Source organism: Boleophthalmus pectinirostris, unplaced genomic scaffold (assembly GCF_026225935.1).
Source record: "Boleophthalmus pectinirostris isolate CB_2022bp ecotype Guang Dong unplaced genomic scaffold, ASM2622593v1 HiC_scaffold_4, whole genome shotgun sequence".
NCBI classification, from domain to species: domain Eukaryota; kingdom Metazoa; phylum Chordata; class Actinopteri; order Gobiiformes; family Gobiidae; genus Boleophthalmus; species Boleophthalmus pectinirostris.
This window is the reverse complement of record NW_026571353.1, coordinates 17,824,981-17,846,090: the sequence shown is the minus strand read 5'-3', so window position 1 is coordinate 17,846,090 and position 21,110 is coordinate 17,824,981. Positions and strand designations below refer to the sequence as shown.

The 21,110-nt window shown below is 38.8% G+C and overlaps 1 protein-coding gene across 1 annotated transcript; it reads right to left on the bottom strand.

Moving 5' to 3' along the window:
• Window positions 1-1,629: 1,629 nt before the first annotated feature.
• Window positions 1,630-19,638, bottom strand: lzts1 (leucine zipper, putative tumor suppressor 1). Its single transcript, XM_020935517.2, has 9 exons — window positions 19,502-19,638; window positions 10,086-10,442; window positions 9,148-9,261; window positions 7,085-7,238; window positions 6,359-6,735; window positions 6,118-6,276; window positions 5,706-5,837; window positions 4,635-4,829; window positions 1,630-3,506 (listed from the first exon to the last, which is right to left on the bottom strand). Exons 2-9 carry the CDS (start codon window positions 10,314-10,316, stop codon window positions 3,036-3,038), a joined length of 1,833 nt encoding a protein of 610 aa, XP_020791176.2. The 5' UTR covers window positions 10,317-10,442; window positions 19,502-19,638; the 3' UTR covers window positions 1,630-3,035.
• Window positions 19,639-21,110: the final 1,472 nt, after the last annotated feature.

Below are 21,110 nucleotides of genomic sequence, written 5' to 3'. Positions count from 1 at the left end.
AGGAGTTGGACAGCAATGAATAGCAGAATAACTGACAAGGGAAGGCTTTCAATGCAAGAGATAGAGTTAATTAACCAATTTAAAGCAATAGGGGTTTACATTGGCATTCTTACAGATACCCGGCATACACACACACACCTCCCTACCACCACTCCACCCACCTGAGCAGAATTTGACATCCCTATAGAAATTGGCTACTGGGGGCTCTACGCAGCTGGGGGGGTTGGGGACCAGATGGTTTCCCAGTCAACCAGTGATTCTCCAAAGACTGCAGGCCTATTCTTTTCTCAGAAAAATCCCTGCTTCTCCGGCACTCATACACTCTGCGCTGGAACACAATCACCAGCTCCTATCTACCTCTTCTGCTTGTACACGTCCGCTGCAAAGGGTCTGGAAGTATGTGAGGATCCACTGGGACTCCCTCCCCAATTACTTTGCTGACTGTTGAGGAGCTGGGGGATTTGCCTAGGCTGTGTTTTGCTATAGTTTGGTCTGTATGCAGGCCTTTGAATAAACCAATAAAATATGAAATACACGCTTGAATAACTAGCCCCCTGATATTTTGAACCAACTAATTGCTTGGGGGTATGGCTGGTGTATGCACGTATTTCCGCGTGCGACTGCATAATGAGTAATGAGGCCATGGAAGAAACTGACAATGTTATTGACTTATCTATTATTTATAGAATCTTTACTATAATCTTATAAGAGGTGAGTGTGGGTCATCATGAAATGCATCCCTATTTGTATGGGTGGTCTACCATAATTCTGTATGAGGAATATTTATGTTCAATGTTATGCTTGAATATAAAATAGAGGCTTTTCATGTTGACAAGGTCTGCATATGTGGTCCAGCTTTTCTAATGAATTCAGAGCCTTTTGTGTGAGACTGCCAGCCGATCAAGGGAATCACAGCAGGATATGAGAGCTTTATTATCGAGTCACTGCAGGCCGGGGATAAATTATCACCAGTGTCTTCTGGAGGCTGCTAACTGCTGTCCAATCACACCCAGACAGCTGGTTGTCCACTACTCTGTATGTTCAGCTGAGTTTATACACAAGATAGACATCAGAGGTCAATATGTTTCAAAACTATAATTATATTTACTTAATATGAACACTGTGTCAATGTACATTTTATGTAATGGTTTACAAATCGTAATGAGTCATATGTTATACTACAATTTTAGGCCTTTGGACATGGAAGCTGAAAAAACACTAAAGCATAGTTGCCTAGGATCCAGAATACTCACTTTTCCAATACTTACCTCTTTGTATAAAAAATAGATATCATTCTAGACTTGCCAGACAACTAGATTACTATATTACATATTTTTGACAACCCTATACTGGATTTTGGTGCATTGATTAATGGGACCCCTTTGCATATTTTTCAGAGAAACTATTTAGATGAAAACTATAGACTTTTAATCCACAATATTTGTATTTTTCATTTCAGTTGAATATAACATGTTACACTGTCCAGATTTCCACAGTCTAATATTATTTGTGTGATGGCACCTACCTTCCCTGACTACACGCTTTGTTCTTCTCTTTATGTCTAACCAGTGAATCCTCTGATATCTCTTCTGTGTTTCCCCCTTTTCATGTCAATAACAGAAGCTCACACAATGACACAAAGGGTTTTTAATTTGATTTCAGTTTTGATCTGGACTGGTCCAAAAGGCCCCATATGAAGGAAGGCAACACTATCGAAAGGGCTGAAATGAGATGATTAGACGTGCAAGCAAAACAATACTCTCATTATTTAAGTCCAAGAGAGAATCATAATGAGGAATTGACAAAAAGGCCAGCTGCAGATTGCTTTGAAAACATATCAGCCGCATTATATTTGACAATGTGCATAAATTCAGTGTTTGCTGAAAGTGTGACATTGTCTAAGTTTTCTCATTAATTTACTATTACTAACATACAACAATATTTACAGTAACTGTAATAATAATACCAATAACTCTTTATTTTTGTCTTTGAGCAACTTTAAATGAAGAAACCTAGAATTTCACCATACACAGTGAACAAGAGATAGTTAGATAGCTAATATATTAATTTGAACACTGCATTATTTGTTTTCTACGGGTCAACGGGATTATTCCTGCTTTCTATTACAACAACATTAGAATCTGTAAGTGCCAAGGGCGAGAATTCAAGAAGCAAAGCACTTTTTGGTAGTGTTATTGCTTCTTATAGCACCTCTTGCCTCGAGTTCAGCTTGGCTTTCTGCCTTTAAAACCTCCTCAGACCTGCTGTGGTAATGCAGTGTAATGGTGGGTTGCCGTGCCATCTCCAGCAGCCTCATTACTGAGTTTGCCACACATTTTTGAACAGACTGTGTGTGTGTGAGTGTGCAGATTTTTCAAATACTTCAGAGAATTAAGTGGGTGGAGTAGTTAAACTTTTGCTTCTCCCTAAACTACTTTGCCCTTGTGGTGCAATGGAGCAGGTCCAGAATAGAAGCGCCAAATGTTGAGGCTGCTGTTGAATGTAAGTCTCCAAGGTCTGCCAAAACCCTCTTTAGATAAAAATAGCACATCACACTGAAGAACGCAGATTAATCATGAAACAATCACAAATTTAGTACAATGTGTCATAACCATTACATGCCCTCCACATAAAGCACATAATTCTACTATAGTGGGCGTCAAACTTCTCAGAGGTTAGTCAGTCAACAGGACTTACCAAGATCATTTCTTTCTATCATTTGTAAAAGGCAGTTGTTTATTTTGCGTGGGAGGAATTGTGACATCTAAGGATTTAAAAGATTGTAGTTAAGAGAGGTACAGTTCCCATAACCTTCAAGTTATCATCACCTTGCAGTTAGAACTTTAAACCATTCCAAACTGCTATCTGGTAATATTGTCTCTGTCATGCAATCATTCAGGTGTTACAAAATGCATAAATAAAATATTGGCAGTAAGGAAAAACATTTTCTCTTGTACAAATTGTGAAAAAATAAATAATAGTTTCCAAATACCAGTGAACTTGACTACCTGTCTGTCCAGTGTTACTTTCCCATGTTAAATCTCAGTGGCGATCACATCCTCATAGGTCTGTAGCCCTGAGCAGTATGGGATGTCTGTGCGCAGTTCAGTCTTAGCCTCTAGCTCAGCGGTGATTTCTTTAAGGCTTCTCTCCAGCTCCCTGTTCTTTTTATGCATCTGCAAGTAGTTGATCTGCAGTTGTTTTTGATATTTAATGACCTTTTCTTTTTCTTTGTTCCACGTCTGTTTCTCTTGCTCAAAGCTGATGGACAGTTTGTCTTTGGCGTCCCTCTCACTTTGGACCTGTTGACGGAGTATGTCCACTTCCTCTTGGAGACACTGTAGGGGATCAGTCTGGATAGGAGAGGAGGGTGTCTGAGGAGTTCCTTGTTCTTTGGCAACAGAAAGATCCTGTTTTAAAGCCTCAATGTCACTCTCCAGTTTACACACTTTATCTCTGAGCATGTTTGCCTCACTTTTCCTCCTCTGGAGTTCATTTTGACACACCTGAGACAACAGTAGTAAAGACAGGGAATACAATCACTGTTAAGACAACACAATGTTACATGTCTAAAGATATAATTAACTGAATGAACAGTATAAAATGCATGTAAGGTCCTGGAATGCAGCCCAGTTAAAGTTTGAATTTAAAAATGTGTTTTGTAGAAATACTACAAAATGCAGGACATATGAATCTATTTTTTGTATTAGAAAATGTTAGAGTTATCTCATGGTTCTTAATATGTCTGCAATCTCCTCTTTTCACTGCCACAAGATTATTTCTCTTTACAATTCATTGTTAAAATCTTCATACAATAACTGCAACATCTTCTATTTTAATGCTTCAATGCACTACAAAATGTGTATTAATTACAAAGAGTGCTTGGCGCTATGATGCGTAATGTATCAAAACATATTATATAGTCAGTCAAACCTGTTCTCTCCTTACCTCTAAAGTTTTTAAAGTAATTTTAAAAAGTTTTGCTTTTGCCAAAATACAATGCATGGACTCTTAAATGACTTGGAATAACTTTTATATGTAATTTTTCTGATTCATGGTCTGCCACCTGCTGTTTGTTATTGCTTTGTTTAGAAAGCATAGTGCTCCACAGTATGACCTTAAACATATTCATCTTAAATATATTAAATGTATTAAATTACAGACCTGTAACTTAACCTTGTGGCATCAACTGCTTGTCTGCCTGGAAATGGATAAGTTCAATGCCATACTGTGGAATATTCTTGGCAATAAATATCTCCAAATCTAGGTGGTGATACTTTGTTAGAAAAGCTACATAGTTTACATTTATCAATGAGCTTACAGAGCAGCATGCACACAAACTAAGGTTTGATTTCATAACTTCAAGACAGGTGAGTTGAGCTAGCCCTCTGTATGTGCTACATAGTGCATACAGACGGCTCTAATCTTTGCTCTTTAATCTTAGAAGCAAGGAGTTCCAAAGGAACACATGTAGCTTTTTTTCAGTACGTCAGAAAATGTTATATTTCAACTTCGAACCCTCAATGTATTAAGTGTCAATCTTCTAAAGGTTACCACCCACACACAGAGCATCATTATTACTACTGTGTGTCCATGTGTCTTATGAACCATAAAATCATATGAATGAGACATACCTCTGCCTCTCGGGTGCGTGTGTGCAGCTTGTCCTCGTGCTCTCGGCTCTGTCTCTCAAACGTCTCCATCTTAGTGGTTACGTCCTTGAGCAGAATGCGCAGATTGAGGATCTCACTGAGTTTGTGGCTCACATCGGCTTGACTGTCTCTGAGCTGTTGCTTCAAGAGAAAGATCTCCCCTGACTTCTGGCAAACCTGTCATAAAGATAGTGAAAATACAAAAGTGTTCAAAATGCAGTGTGGGAGAATGACCACATACATATACCAAATACCTGCACTGTGTTGTTTATAACAAAAATATGTATTCAGAATACAGTTACTTTCTTAAAATAAAATGTTACTTTGAATTTATTATCCTGCCAACAATGCTAATTCTGGAAAGGTGAGTGGCATGGCCCTCCTACATAATATGATACTCTGATTGGACCATGTATCGGGAATGTTATCTGTATTCTGTAGCCAAATACATTTTATACATTTTAAGTATTCTTCCCAACTCTGACAGCACTGAACACTGACAGTAAGTCTAGCCTTAGTAAGCCTAGTTATTCCACAACTATTTTTAAACACTAGTACATTACCGTAGTATTTCATTTGGTGATAAGCTATTGCAGCTATTTGGATATTTTCATGAACTGGTATGCTATACCTAAAGTAAGTTTTACATCTATAATTCATGTCAGCAATCCTCTGCCAAGTCTTCTGAATTTTAGAAACTTAATATCTTGCACAAGTAACTTTTACAGTGTCTTCTATTTTATTGCTTCATTGCTCTGTGAAATTTGGATTAATTACTTTTCAGTGCTTGAAGCTAGTGTGTGAAGAGGGCTATGATGCTTGTCATGTATTAACACCTACTAAGATGCAGTTTTATATTAGAGTAAAGTCAGACATAGCACATTTTCACCTTCCAGAACAGAATAACTATAATTTAAACTATCCTAAAATGCAAACAGTGAGAGCCTAATTAATTGTGGCAAATGTGAATATTATTTGTTTTCATTTGTGAATATGAAACATTACAGCCTAGTGTAAAAGTTCCTATCAGGTCCCATAATTCTTATGACCCACCTCCCATTGAGTCTCCTCCAGTGTAGGCGCCAGTGCTGTACCGTGTGTCTCATAGGCCCTCAGTCTCATTTGCATTTGTTCTTTTTCTTGGGTCAGTCTAAGCACAAGATCCTCTAGTCTCTGCCTTTCCTCCTACACAAGACAAAACCATACACAATCAAATCTCGAACAGTCTCTGTCAGAAGAAACTAAACATGATCAAGATCATGAGCCAGATTTATAAACCATGTAATGATTATGTGATTTCTGTGCATAAGATGTGTTTGGAGATTGAGTTGATCAACTTATTTTAATGTAGAATGCTGTGAACATTAGCAACTTAATGTATTATTTTGAGGAAGAAAGTTTTCAGTGAGGCCTTTATAGTAACGGTGTGATAAATAATATAAAGAGATGGTGAAGGTGGACTGACCTGTAGCTTGCTGAACTGCAGGTGTATACCCTGTGGACTTTTGTTGACTGTTTGCTGTATCCTACACTGCTGCTTCAGGCCTTCAATCTCATCCGCACAGTGTCTATGTCTCTCCTCAAACCGCTGACAGGCTTCTGCTCCTTTCTCCTCCAAACTCACCTGTTTCAAAGTCACAAAAGTTCTGTTAAAATGCCTTTCTGTACCACTGATTGAGGGGTGGGGGACAATGATTTTATGGTACCTGTAGCCTGTGCAGTTCACTCTCTCTCTCCAAAAGTTGGTGCTCCAAATGTTCAATCAGTGAGTCGTCTGCAGTAATGGGCGATCGAATCCCTCCTGTGGTTTCACTCAGAGGGCTGGACTTGTCTCCAGCGCGCTGGGAGCCATTAGCATTGGCATTAGCCTTAGACACAGGGCTGTTAAAGGCGGGGGAGTAGCGGGACTCTGGGCTAACATTAGTCCCATTAAGCCACGATGGAAATGTGGGGAGGAGAGCTTTACTGAGGCTGTGTGCAGCCGGTGAGCTACTGTCCCTATGTGAGGCAGGGCCCAGGCTGTCACCGGTGCTGTGGGTGGGTAGGGAGGACATGGAGTTTCGACCTGAGTCTGAGAGGGTCCCTGCAAAATAATCATGTTAGTGAGACTAATGTAGCTTAAAATAGTACAAGACAACAACTATTTCTATTTCCTGGCAAATTTGATGGCACAGCATGTCTCAAAATAATTGGATATAAGGCAGATATCTATTCATTTTAGAGTAAATTGCCCAAAACATGGTTGTATTTATCGAGCATTGAATCATAGAAGTTTTACTAAAATGTTGCCAGTTTTCAAACTTAGTTACTACTTTTTGTGAAATGTCAAATCTTTTTTTACTGTTTATAGACAATCTCATATTCTTTTTTCGATGTGAATATAGTGACATTTGCAAACATTATCAACAGTGTAGTAATTGTAGTGACTATACCTGAGAGATTTTCAGTCCTTTGAATGACATCTGGGCTTGTTTTCTCCCTGGATCCAAGGATGTGGTCCATGCTTTTGTGACCGGTCTCTGTGGAGGTTGTGTTTCTGGACACAACAGGCGTGAATGCACGGACCAGTGGCTGCTCAGTAGATGTCTGTACAAGCAACAGAGGCACATAGTGAGCGTCATTTTCCTCCTTTCTATGCTTTGTCCTCTTCACTTTGCCTTGTAAAAGTAAATAGACTTGTAGTACCAAAAGCCTGCACATCCTCAAACTTTAAAACGCTTTCCACAGGGATAAATGATTTTTATGTGAACATCTTTGCAACGTATGGCTAGATCTCTTTTATCCAATCATGTCTTTTCAGAAGCAGATGTAGCTGAATTGCTTCACCACAGCAATATTTTAGTGCAGAGATAGACTGTGAGAATGCCTATCAGAAATGAACTTACACTCATCAGCCAAAACATCATGACCACTGACTGAGAATACAGACTCGCTCCTCATAGGAACAGCTAATGCAAATTTTTCTTTCGCAATACTTTTTACCCCTCACAAGTGTTGGTGTGTTTAGTCATGGTGTCTCAGGACTAGATTTGTCACATTTTTGTGATGCAGTTGCATATAGTGTACTTTATTATAACATATCCTTTAGGCAAAAGGTAATTCTTACGGAGCCCATATTATGCTGTTTTCTGATCTATGTTACAATGTTGTTTCCTCATGATAAACATACCTGAGTTGTGTTTTATTTCTCTACTGATCTAAGGGTAAATGGTAGCTATTAAACTGACATTGACATGACATTGCAAGGTGGAGCAGAGCCTGTTGAGCTTTGGAGAGGTAGACAGACTAATAATAAAGTTTTGCACAGCTCAAGGTATGTTTTTGAGGAGATAACAATATTCTAACATGGCTTAAAGCTCACAAGAGCTGTATAATATGGGACCCTTAATATGTTAGGACAAAATATAAATATTGAATATTATATTAGAAACTTGATCAAAGCATCTCCAAAACTACAGGTGTTGGTGGATATTTCCAAGATGCACAGACTATAAAACTGGCCTAATTTAGGGACTAGCTACAGAATGTTGATGGAATAGTGCATTAAATTTTTAGGCTACATGTAGATTACAGCTTTAATATGATTGTGGTCATAATCTTATGGCTGATCGTGGTGTCAGCTCATTCAATCACCAAAGATAAACTTATACTGCACTTGTCCCATCTGTGCTGTCCAAGAACATGACTGTGCCTCCCCTATGCCCCCTCCTCCTCCTCCCTTAGCTCCCCTCCTCGTGCTGTCTGAAGGAAGATGAATAGCCCCTCTCTGTGATATTAATAATATGAGCTAGTGCTGAAGTGTTGGAGCTAAGGCTTGTGAGCTCAGCATTCCTCCTGCCTGATTTCATGACTGGGATGTACGCTGCAGCTTTGCCTGTTTCTCCTCTATACCTCCCTCTGACCCATTCTTTCTGAAGTTGCTTCCTCTTCCCTTCTCATGCCCCTGAGGAATTAGGATGCATTGAAGGAGACTAAGTTTGGCTCTGCATTTCTGATATGATTTGTCTGAAACGATAAAACCCAGTGTCCAAGTGAGAAATGAATACACTGGCCAAGATTCAAATTTGGGTTTGAAGGATGTCCCCTTTCTGTTTAAAAATGGGGTAAGCAGTTTTGGGGCTACAATACTTTTTGTGATTTCTTCTTTTATCTAGTTTAACTTCTATATTTAGTTTTTGCTTTCTCCGTACCATGCATACATAACAAGAGAGCAAGGATTCATATATGAACAAATTCAGGTTTGAATCTAACAAAAATCTGTCCTGCAGCCTTTCTTTTGTGAGCTGTAGTGAAGACACTTTGCATACAGAGATTTGGAACTTCCACAAAAGGTCCTAGTGCAATTTAAAAATTTGTTTTGTTGAAATTCTGGGATTTCTGTAACACTATAAGCTTTTCATTATACAAATCTTAATCAAGCACCTCTTCTAAAGGCTCTAAAGTACTTAATATAGTTGTCTTGTTTAAATGTGACAGAAGAACATTGTTTGCTCACCCTGTCTGTCAGAGTCTTGTAGAGCAGCTTTGGGCTGGTCTCTTCATCTGAGTTTGAATCACTGTTCTCCATGGCGGATCCCCTGAACTGCTTTGACCGTGGCTTCTGGCTTACCTTAAAGTGAAACAGAACACAACATTACAGCTCTTTGATATAGCATTTGAAATGCTGAATACCTTCTCACGTGTCATTTTGATGTATTGCCAGTTTATATAAAGCTAGATAAATGTGGATATGAATCTGAAATAGTTGTGGTTTAAATCAGGATCTCTGCCCTCCTCTAACCTACGCAATGCTCTTTGGTTACTCTGTGCTACATTGTATTTTAATTAAATTTAATTCTGTTGCTACAAGTTTTGCTGTTGACAATTTGGGCAAACATGGCCACACTGTACACTCTAAGGAACAATACTTGTGATTGGAAATTGGTCATTTTGTTCACTGCATCTACTAAAAGTTTCAAATTAAACTGTTTTTTGCAGTCATCCCTTACTTTTTTCTGGACTGTAAGTTAGATGCGATGGTGGAAACTAAAGGTACAAAAGTGAAACTCATGAACTTCATCCAGTCATTTTTTGTCTCATGTTACAGTAATACTTTTACTTACATCACTACATGAAAGAGCAGGTATCTAATTTTTCATCACCACTACACTTTCTCACTGAAAAGTAGAATGTACTTTTATTATTTGAGACCTGCTATATTGACTGAAAAGATGTTTTTGCACATTTATAGTGACATCCTGCCTAACATTTTTGGGTTCAAGTCTGACTTTAAATAAGCACAAATATCTAAAAATGATGAGAAATCGCTTCAGTTGCTTCTGTTGACCAAAAATCTAAATTATTTATCCAAACAATTATATACAACCTGGTGATAATTCTACAAAATGTGTGTAAAATACTTGAGTACTTCTTCCACTACTGGTTTGTTTATACCTTAATATAGAAGAAGTCCTCACTGCGACCTGATCGTGAATGGGTCAGGCCTTTAGTGGGACGGGAGGAGGAACCAGGACTAAAGCTGCACTTGAGCAGGTCGTCCAGGCTGCACCCTCCGCTCTTCCTCTGCTCTCTGCTCTCCTGCCTCGGCCTGGGTCCTGAAGCTCTGCAGTGTTTGGCTGCGCTGAGGCTGTGGCTGCCCGTGACTAGGCTGCTCACGCTGCCCATTGTCCCCCAGGCATCCGTGATGGAAGGCCAGTGCTGGGGCAGGGGGCCGAGGGAGTCCTGGTGGTCCACTCAAGTGAAGCAAACACAATTCTCCTGATCCAAGAGCAGCGCTGTCAGCCTCTTCATCTGCATAGAGAAACCACACAGTGCACTCTATGAAGGAGCGTTGTATCCGTAACTCAGTCCAGACATGCATTGTTGAATAAGGGTTGTCCACATTAGCCAAACAAACAAGCAGTTTTTCTTTGGCGGTCTGCCCTGGCTTTGTGAGGCCAGATTTATAGTTCCACTGTTGAATTTGATAAATAACCCTTAGGGCAGCCTTCCCCTCACAATTAGACTGCTTATAGTCTACTCAACACAAGAGGGGCACGGGCACAGAGGCAACAATATAGACAGGAATGCCTTTTTAGGATTTACCTAGAACACTAATATCAAAGTATAATCAAACATGCTTAAAGGGAGCGGTTGGTCTACAACTTTTTTTAAGGAAAACAATGTTTTATGCTATAGTTAAAAAGGGAACATATTACACAGTTGACTTTTATGAACTTCCTACAACCATGTTTTTTACTCATCAATAATTTTTTGATAGCTTCAGTGTGTTTGTATAATTCTGTATTTTCCTGCACTTGAGTTATGCATGCTCACAAAATCTTTGCTTTCACATATCCCCTATCTCCGCCAACAGCTCTGCACTTATTTGCATTTATTAAAGTCACATGATTCAAAACAGTTGCAAAGCCATTTTTCTAAAACAAAAACACATACATAAAAATCCACTGTTTGCAACTTTGATTATTATGCCGCTAGTTTATTAATATTGCACTTTACAATAAACAAAATTCAAAATAATTGTTACATATGTTCCAGTACAAAACAATAATGTGTAGCCTGCTGATATCTAAATATAAATATATCTGATTATTAAGAGGCAAGACGCTTATGATTATTTCAGGTGTAGTTCCACATCCCTGAAAACATTAACGCATATTACACTTAAGTAACACCATTTGCAAAACTAAATGGCATTGTAATTTAAGGGTTAAATATTAGCTGTGACCAATTTGTGTCTTCTTCTAGTTCTGTGTGCGTGGCTGTTTTGCACGGTCTCCTTTAAAGGCCCCAGATGCTACATTAGTATGATATGTAATCCACTGGGGAAATGTCCTCCCTGCAGTTACCAGCATCTCACTGTGGGCTCCCCTAACCACCTGGTCCTCACTATTTAAGCTTTTTATAATGGCCCTGGCAACAAAGCACTCTGCACTTATTTTGAAGGATGTGTTCTCATAACTCCAGCAATAATTAATTCTTCTTGAGTGCTTGTTGTAAGAAACATAAACGTCAGTGTCTGGAAAGATGAGAACAGAGAATGAGAGTGGATCAAGGCTGTCACTTTCTATTGGAGTAAAATGATGATAAGCGAGGGGAGACATGTAGAAGATAGGATTCATGACAGGGAAATAATAGGCCCAAGACAGTAAATGAGCAACATGAATACAGGAGGGAGGGGACGCTCAGACAGGGAAGCACTGGGTCGTAAACATAATGAAAACTTGCTTGTGATGCTTAAAAGTAACACAAGAAAACAAAGTCCAGGACAAAACTTCAAAGAATTTGTACACTCAACCCTTCTCTTCTAATTGTGGAGTAAATGCTTATTGATCTTTTTTTTTTTTATGACACTGAGGACCATATCAGTATCATTATTGCCTTTTCTTGTGATAAATATGGCTAATATCAGCGCAGCTCTTCTTAATGTTTGGATACCTTCTATATTAGTTAGATGGTATTTACAGAAAATAATAGCAAGTTTTTCATTTGCTAAGTCCTCAGTACATTTAAGACAAATAGATTGTTAAAGAGCCCATATTATGCCATTTTCTGATCTTTGTTATAATATTTGTTCCTCATTAAAAACATAACTGGGATTGTGTTTTGTTTCACTTACACATGTTTAACACATAAACCCTGCATATTTAGGCTGAAATCTTCTCTCAAACTGAAAACACTGAGTTCCACCTTGTGATGTCATTTGGTCATACAGGAAGTGACTATAGCATGTCATGACTATTTTTTTTATACACCATACACCTTCACTAGATTCATTTGGATGATTTCAGCCCTGGAATTGGCAATCTTTACTTAACAAAAGGTAAAAGATAGCTGTTATCTTGAAAACTACCACTTCATGGATTCACAAGGTGGAACAGAGCTTTATGATCTTTGGAGATGTAGACTCACTAATAAGCAAAAAACAACTCAAAGTATGTTTTTGAGAAGGTAACAATATTATAACATGGCTAAAAGCTCACAAAAGTAAATTTTGTCTCATACAGGACCTTTAATGCTTGCTTATATCAAATGCCATCTTTAATAGTACTCCTTTCTTATTTCTCTTCCATTATACCTGAGTTCCAAGCCCATAGCTAAATCACAACCTCACTATCATTCACAGATATTAGCATTTCCCTCTGACACCGGCTGAAGTAATGAAACAATAGATTTTACTTACTGCTTTCTCCCACTAAGCATCCATCTTCCACAAGGCCTCTATAGTCTCATCTATTCCAGGTATACACACAAATGCAGCAGCACCAACGCAAGCTAACCCAGGACACTAAACTGTTATAAGAGGGAGGGTCTCTCTGCTTTCTCCTCCCTTCTTTCCATTATAACTGACATAAATGTGACTGTGTGTATAAGGGGGGTGTTTTTGGGACCCCCAATTTAGACCCCGCCCACCTCCTCTAGGGACCTAGTGTTCAGCATGTGCTCCCCATACAACCTACGTGTGCCGCTCAAGTGATTAACTGACGGTCTTGACAAAAGATCTTTTACACCCCCTTTGCACCCCTGTCTTGCACTATCTCCCCCTGTGCATCGACTAACTGCATAATAAGCATTCATTCATTCACCCTCCCTAATCCATCTACCCCTGCCCTGCACCCACCCTTGGACAAAAAACACCGCTCCATCTCAGCTTTCACCCTTTGTCTGGTGAAGTGTGCCGCTTTTTGTGCTTTTTTGTTTCCATCTTTTGTAAGTGCGTTGACATGTCTTCCACGACCAGACCAACGCCATATTTGAGTGTTAAATAAATGACTAGTCTTCACAATGATCTGCACTGGGCTGGAGAGCTTCAGTTGGAAAGTGATTTATATGAGCAGCCTGTCCCGTTGTGTTATTGTGGTGTGGACTCGCTCACACCCTGTAGTAAGGCCCATGACAAAACACCGTTGGATGAAATACAGGCAGGTCAAGACAAGCGGAGATATACAGAGGGTGATAGAAAAGATGTGGGCCTTAAGTGCTTTTGCTACAACTAATAGAGATGGAGGAGTAATAATACCACAAAATAAACAAAGTATTTCTACCAGCTCAACAAGGCTCCTGACTTTTTATCAATCATACATCCTTGCATTCAAACTTTAGAACTGAATAATAACTTTTATTTTACTTTTAATAAATTACTTCTAAATCTGGGTAGAAACAGTTTCAAAGGTAATCATCAAGACAATGAAGAAAAAGAAAAAAGAAGAAACTACCTTTTGTACCATGAGCCACTCCTAGATGAATCAGGGATTACATTGAATTATGTTACTAAATGCTATTTACTTTTAATCTCTGGACAGATTTGAAGCATGTAATTTCAATTGGATCAAAGTTGTACAGTATTTAATGGAATAAATAAGATCTCAAAATGTATCATCTTAAACAAAATAAATGACCTTAGCCTGATCTTCTAAGCTGTAAAAACACACGGCTGCTCCACCGTTTGCATCACGTTGCATCAGACTTGGCTAAAAGTCACTTTTTTCTGATACATTCTGCTCTCGACCTACTTTAAGAATCATTTATATGACCAACCATGATCTAAATCTATGGGCTTTTGTTCACCTTTAAAACAATGACGCTGCCACCTCTTTCTTCATTGTATTTTACCACCATATCGAATAAGCCAGGTGTAAAACTTCTATGGATTTTGTGTGTTTTTGGTGTCTGTACAAAGAATGTGTAGGAGTAAGTTTGTGCCAGGCCACAGCTGACCTGCTTGATCCTTATCCCAAACGAGACAATATGACATAACACCACCATTCTCTCCCTCTCCCCCATAACATGTTCAAATGCAGACAGGCAGACTCAACCAGGGCCAGAGCCAATCCATTATCCCAGCCAGAGGAAGGCAGCAGCGGGCTCCAGCAGCCTGGATTTATACCTGTCTCAACAATGACCGTGAAAGTCCCCTCCGTCACACTGTACTTTGTCCACAATGCTACGAGGACAGATGGCCCTGTGTTAAATCTCACTGTCTGCATGGTAATTTTCAGCAGATGCACGTGTAATCCATCAGGTTCAATAGCCCTGTTTATTTGGGTCAGTTTGAGACAGCTTATTGTCCATTGTTATGATGTGCATAATATATAAGTTCAGTGAGCCTTCTGAAGACAATAGTACACATCTTGGTCACACTTGAATACTTTGGTGCTTTTGTAGTTTTGACCAAAAATTAACCTACTATAATTAAAAGTAAATAAAAAATGTATAAGTCTGGACATGCATTTTGATAAAAGTACACATTCTTTTCATAAGGGAATGCATGTTAATAGTAGTGTTTTGGCAGTATAATCCTAAAACAACATATTTCCTCTAACTAACTAACTAATGCATTTTATCGGTGTTTTTTGTTAGAGTTCCAGTTGTTTAGTTGTTTTAAGAATTGCATAATAATCCTTAGTGCATGTTTGTTTAAAATATGAACACACTGAAAAACAAAGCCTTGCAGTTACAAGAAAATAACACATCAATTTTAAGTTCCCACAATGCACCTCAGCATCCAATATGTCCTATAGGTCTTCTAACATCTAAATGCCTTTGGGATATTTTCCACAAGAAATCACTAGCTTTCCCAGCCAGCAGCAAACACTGGTGTTTTTCCTGCCCTGTGTGCAATAAAAATGCCATATTATTCACCCATATTTCATTAGTCTTATGTTGATGACAGATAGTGTGTAGGCTGTGTTGTATTGAGTAATTATGGGGACATGGACTAATGCTGGTGTTCAAAAGTGTGGCAAATGTAACGTGTAAGAGCATGGGGCATGGCCTTGCACTGCAAACCCACAGCCAGAGTCATTTATATAATGAATACTGCAGGGGACAGTGCAATCAGTTAACAATGTGAATGGTCACAAATCTTAGCCAAGAGGAAAAGAAGACACTTCCAAACACAGATGGGTGAATGCAGGAGTCTAGATCTGAAATCTATCTCCCTGCCCATTCGCTCTGATGAGATTGTCCCTTATACCAAAATGTGAGCTCTGCTCTCTCAGTAAAGGATGCTGTGATGCACCAGAACAGACACATCCCATTATCCCAGGCATGGCATGAGAAACTCAACTCCACAATTAAAGTTGCTCATATTTCTAAGTGTTTACTGCAATTTGAAGGACTAGTCAGAGAGAGAAACGCAAACACAGTTTACATTTACATTTTGCAAATGCATGTTATTAAGTATACTGAGACATGAAGCTGTATTTCTAGTACCACTATGTAAAAATATAGTGCTCATCAGCACAGTAAGACACTTACAGTGGCAGGTACAACATCGGTATTAATAGCAGCAGCATTAACAGTAAAACTACAGTACTGTTGCTAATGTTTAATTCTTTGTATGATTCAAAGCACTACAAATGCACTTTTTGTGAAGTAAATTCTGCACCTCTTCTGCACCTCTTCTGACAATAAGTTGTAATAGTTCAAAGTGTTCATCTACCCCTCTCGCTCTTCCCCTCTTCTCTCTCTCATTCTCTCTCTCTCTGTTTCTCTCTGTCCCACTCTGCCTCTTCCCTCTCTCCATCCTCTCCTCTAGTGTCTTATGCCCAGCAGACTGAGAGCGATGGAGATGAGTAATGTGTCCTCTAGCTTAACATCAAGTGGGAATGAAGTGTGGTCCACGACAGCCATCTATCTCTGCCTTTCTGCTCACACTGACCTGACACACAGATCCGGGCTCACAGCACAGGCCAATGGCAGCTAATTGAGTAATCCTTTAGTGCATTGTAAAAGAGATTGAGCATGAATAGGGCTGTGGAGCTGAAGAGCAGAATAGCAGACGCTCATTACTGCCACAGAGTAAGGAGATGGGACACCAGACTCACACTGACAAAAATGTGTGGGAAATAGGCCCTGAAATATGACAAAATGAGCAATGAAACATGATTAAACTTAAAGAATATAATCATTATGATCATTCCTCTGTATAGGCACACTGACAGACAGAGATGTACTGGTCAATCAGCACCAACATCCTATTTCACCACCAATACAAGTGTGTATTTTATGACATAAAATGTATTTTACCACCCAAGATTTATTATTATATAATATAGAATTTTTTTATTCATCCTTTAGCTGTATGTTTTTGTTCTGTGCTTTTTTTGTCCCTGTGGTTCAAATATTACTGTTATAATTATCATAAATAGTAATTTATTTGTCTAAACCCTCAGGACACAACATATGCAAATGTCTTTTGGGGAGAAATGTTTAAATCTATGTTCACCAAACACTTAGTAACATTTACCAACAAATAATGCCCTTTGCAGAGGGCTGATAAAAATGCCTTCCACATTTATGAGTCTAAAATATTCATTAATGGTTAATTTCATATCATATCTTCTATGGGCAGTTTCGTCTTTGACAAGAGACGAGCTTTTAGTGAGGAAGCCCCCAGTGAAATGAGATTGCATTCATATACTAGCATGTGCATCCGAAAGAGACGTGAGGTCAACCTTCTCGGGACTGCATAGATAAGGAGCTTGTGGTGCTCTGGCCTTTGATTGCTGGCCAGCCAGCTACTATTTCTGTAGTACATGCATTTGCATAACCTTGGCAGCTTGAGCATAGAGGAAAATGTATTTTTAATGGAGTCTAAATGGGCCTTTAGAGCTGTGACAAGAATGGAAATTGATGCTTATGAATTTAAGAAGAAATGAAATTAAGTATCTGAAATCTCCTATTATTCCTGTTTGGACAAACATTTATCAGTATCGGACTGTCACTGTATGGAGGTCTGTCATTGTTGGAATGGTTCAAAGTCATCAAATATTTATACACAAAGCTTTTATCTCCCAAAAAGGCTGTTATAAAATCAGCTACAAAGTGTGTAGGCAATGACAGCGAATTAATATAGCTGTTACACAGGTAGATCTATATTTACATTTTCTGTTAAAATTGCTTTTAAAGAGAGGAATGTAATATCTATATAACCCTGTAAATAGACTGTCGCATGTTATTTGTTTTATTTGTACCCTTGTGTGCCCATTGAGAAGCTGCATTCATGATTAAGCCTCTATGTTGTATACCTTGTAAAAGTATCCAGTTCAGTTTCTTTTTTGAATAATCGTACAGCACCGCCCACACATCCTCATCTGTCTTTAACACATTTGTCTCTCTTTGGTTGTCAGAGCGTATTCTCTTTGATATGGGATGACATGCTTACAGGTAGGTGGGAATATAAAGAATTCTCCCCTGGCACTGACTGAGGCCCATTGACCCGGCAAGCTGAAGACTCAGATAAGGCTGTCATTCTGGAGCATAACCATCCTGGCACCTAATCTGTGTGTGTGTTTGTGTGCTTGTGTGTGTGTGTATGTGTGTGTCCGTGCGTATGCGTGTGTGCGTGTGGGGGAGGAAAACACAATGAGCTCACTTTCAAAGCTCCATATCATTTGTGAAAATATGTATGACCTAAGAGATACCTGTGCCTAGCTCCAAATGGCGGTCCTCTGACATAAGGCAAGCAGATGCGTGGGAAAGTTTTACCCAGTGCACTATGTGGTGACATAAATAGTACTTAATAATTTATATTCACCTTTTGCATGGATTTCAATGTAAAACAGATATAAGCTATGTTTCTATTTAAACTATTACTATGGTTTGGAACATCTTATACTGCAAAAGTATTTATGAGTATTATATTGAAGCAAGAGGTATTGGCTACTGTATCCATTCACAGAGCTAATGGAGCTAACCACAGTAACACAACAACTACTGCTACTTTAACTTATTTGACCCCAAGCATCTAAAAAAAAAAGATAAACAAGATCCCATAACTGTAACTTAAAACTCACTCCTCCATGATGTTCATGTCAAGCCACTTTCTCTCATAACACTGCATTATTGAGCATGTCCAAACAGGTGCCTGCCACTTCCCATTGACTGTGTCGCCAACACAATGTTCCATATTTTAAATCTGACTGCACATGTCCCAGCGGCTGCATGTTCCCAGGTGTGTCTACAGTATGGTGGCTGTGAAAGGCCAAATTATGCCCTTCAGATATGATACTTTCTGTTGCCGTTAATTAAGCAGAATAGCAGGTTAGGAAACCCAATGCCAGGCCTGGACGTATCAGGATGGACACACATAATTCCGTGTTTCATCTAACCACCATTTTTAGTCAAAATGTTGCTTATTTCACAGAATTGCTGTGTGCTGTGTAACTCCTAAGCAGTTATTCAGACATAAAAACAGCAGTTTGCCAGGTGAAAGTGCCAAAATATAGCCCAGACACAATTACTGAGCTTTTTGTAATATTGTTTTGATTTGTTTCTTGGGTCACCACATTCAATCTTATACATAGTTATTTCTTTCTTTGTTTTATTTTTTCTATGATTCCATACACAACCTGTTTCTCTTATCCAGACTGTCATAAGGAGTATGCACTTCAGATCCTCTTGTGGTCAGATTTTTTTTTTTAACCTATTTATTGCATGTATTCCTAAGACTAAATACTGCACACATACTATACTTTCACTCTCTTACTCCTCCTATTGGTTAGCCATTGTCATGGTCTGAGTGGCAGGTGGAGCAAACCAACCACAGTGAGGCATGGATTCTTAGAAGAACCTGAGCATTAAGGCAGTCACTTAACCTGCAGATTTGGATGTGTATTTGAACAAGCCACATGGAAAGATTACTTGTTTTTCATTGTAAAAGAGAAATAAAGTTCTATTCTACAAAGTGCACAAGACTGGTTATAAAACAAGACTTGAGATTTTGCCATGTTTCCCATGTGTAAAACAAAGTTTCTAAATTGAAGATTACATTTTATGCCTGAACCACACTTGCAAACCAGTGTCCAATAGATTAACCCCTTGTCAAACTAAGAGAGTTGACTTACCTCCATGTCCCTTTAGCCAGTTGCAGTTCTTGCATTCCCAGGCTGCAGAGCTCACAGTGGCCAACGTACAATGTAGAGCAGTCTAAATAGTGTAAAGTTCCAGCTGAGTGCTCCTGGTCCAGTCCTGTCAGTCCGCCTCGTCGCCCATGGAAAACTGCCACATTCCTCCACAAGCGTGCTCTTCCTCTCCCAGCACTGTCCCTCCCACTTCCCCCTTTACGCTCTCCTCCTCCAACTCACATGAGTACTTTTTCATTTTGATTCAACTTTTCACCTCATTAGAGATAAGTAGAACCTAGTCAGTTACATTACTTGAATTACGTTTTCATTAAAGTTTTGGTTACTCCTCCCACTGTGTGTACATCTACAAGTGACATAAGTTAATGTGACAAGATCATTTGAACATTCGTATCTCTTGCACTGCTCCTTCAGATATAGTTTTTCTCATTTTATGGTGTGACCTTTTGAATAACAGATTTAGTTCATTTTGAATGTTTTGTCCTCTGAATTAAATTACTGACTCTAAATTATGAACCAGATGTTATGTTAAGGCGGTTACTTTTACACAATTGCTCTTACTCAAGTAGTAGTTTCTCCAAATACTTTCCTGGACCATTTTGTTCTTCTACTTGAGTAATTTTGTTTCTCAAGTAACTTTATTCCTTCTTGACAACAGTGTTTCTCTACTCACCTCTGCACCTCATTTCTTTGTATTGATTTGGCAACATTCCCGGGTTCGCTGCTATTCATCTGAAGTTACTTGTGTGCCTGTGCATGTCCACATACACTGATCTGCAGTTAATGGCTGGGGCGGTTCTGAGCCTGTGGCCTTTCCGACTGGAATAATCCACTGCTGTAATAATGCGTCTTATACATGATGTAGTGCAGGCACTGGAACAATAGAGTGACTCACTGTTACCAAAGGGAGCTGTACCCACAGACTACGGAAACTAAACAAGTGCTTTGTTTTTGTAATTTGGATTTGTAAATGTGTTAGTGTAGGAGGACACAATTGTAAAATGCATTCAGATTTTCCTAAATAGATTACATAAACTGAAACCAGATTAAAAGTTTGAAAAAATCGCCTTGAAGGTTTAAAGGTGCACTGCGTAACTTTTCTGGTTGAGGGTCTACTACCTGCTTATGTCCATAAAGATGTTATTGCTTTGCCTGGAATATTCCATAGTATGACATTAAACATATCCATCTAACATTTATTCATTACGAGTGTTTCTCTTTCTCAAAAACACAATAATAATTTCTGTGAATAGGGGCTACTCTCTACAGATCTGAATTGTAATGTAGCGTAGTGCTCTAACCTGCTAGTCTCTTTTGTGTCTCTTGTGAATATTTATGTGATCAAAATCACACAGTTACAATATTTCCCTTTACAATGAACCAAATGTACAAACTTGACTATCTATCTAGTTAAAGAAAGAAAGAACAGCAACAGCACACAGTGGGAAAGATCCAAACTAAGAAAATTTTGTTTAATTAATTTAAAACTGAATAAATAAATAAATGACTGTGCGGCAGGTTACAGGATCCCTTGACAAGCGCATACCTCCGCTTCTCTCCCTCATCCCTTTCAATGTTTCTCCATACCTAA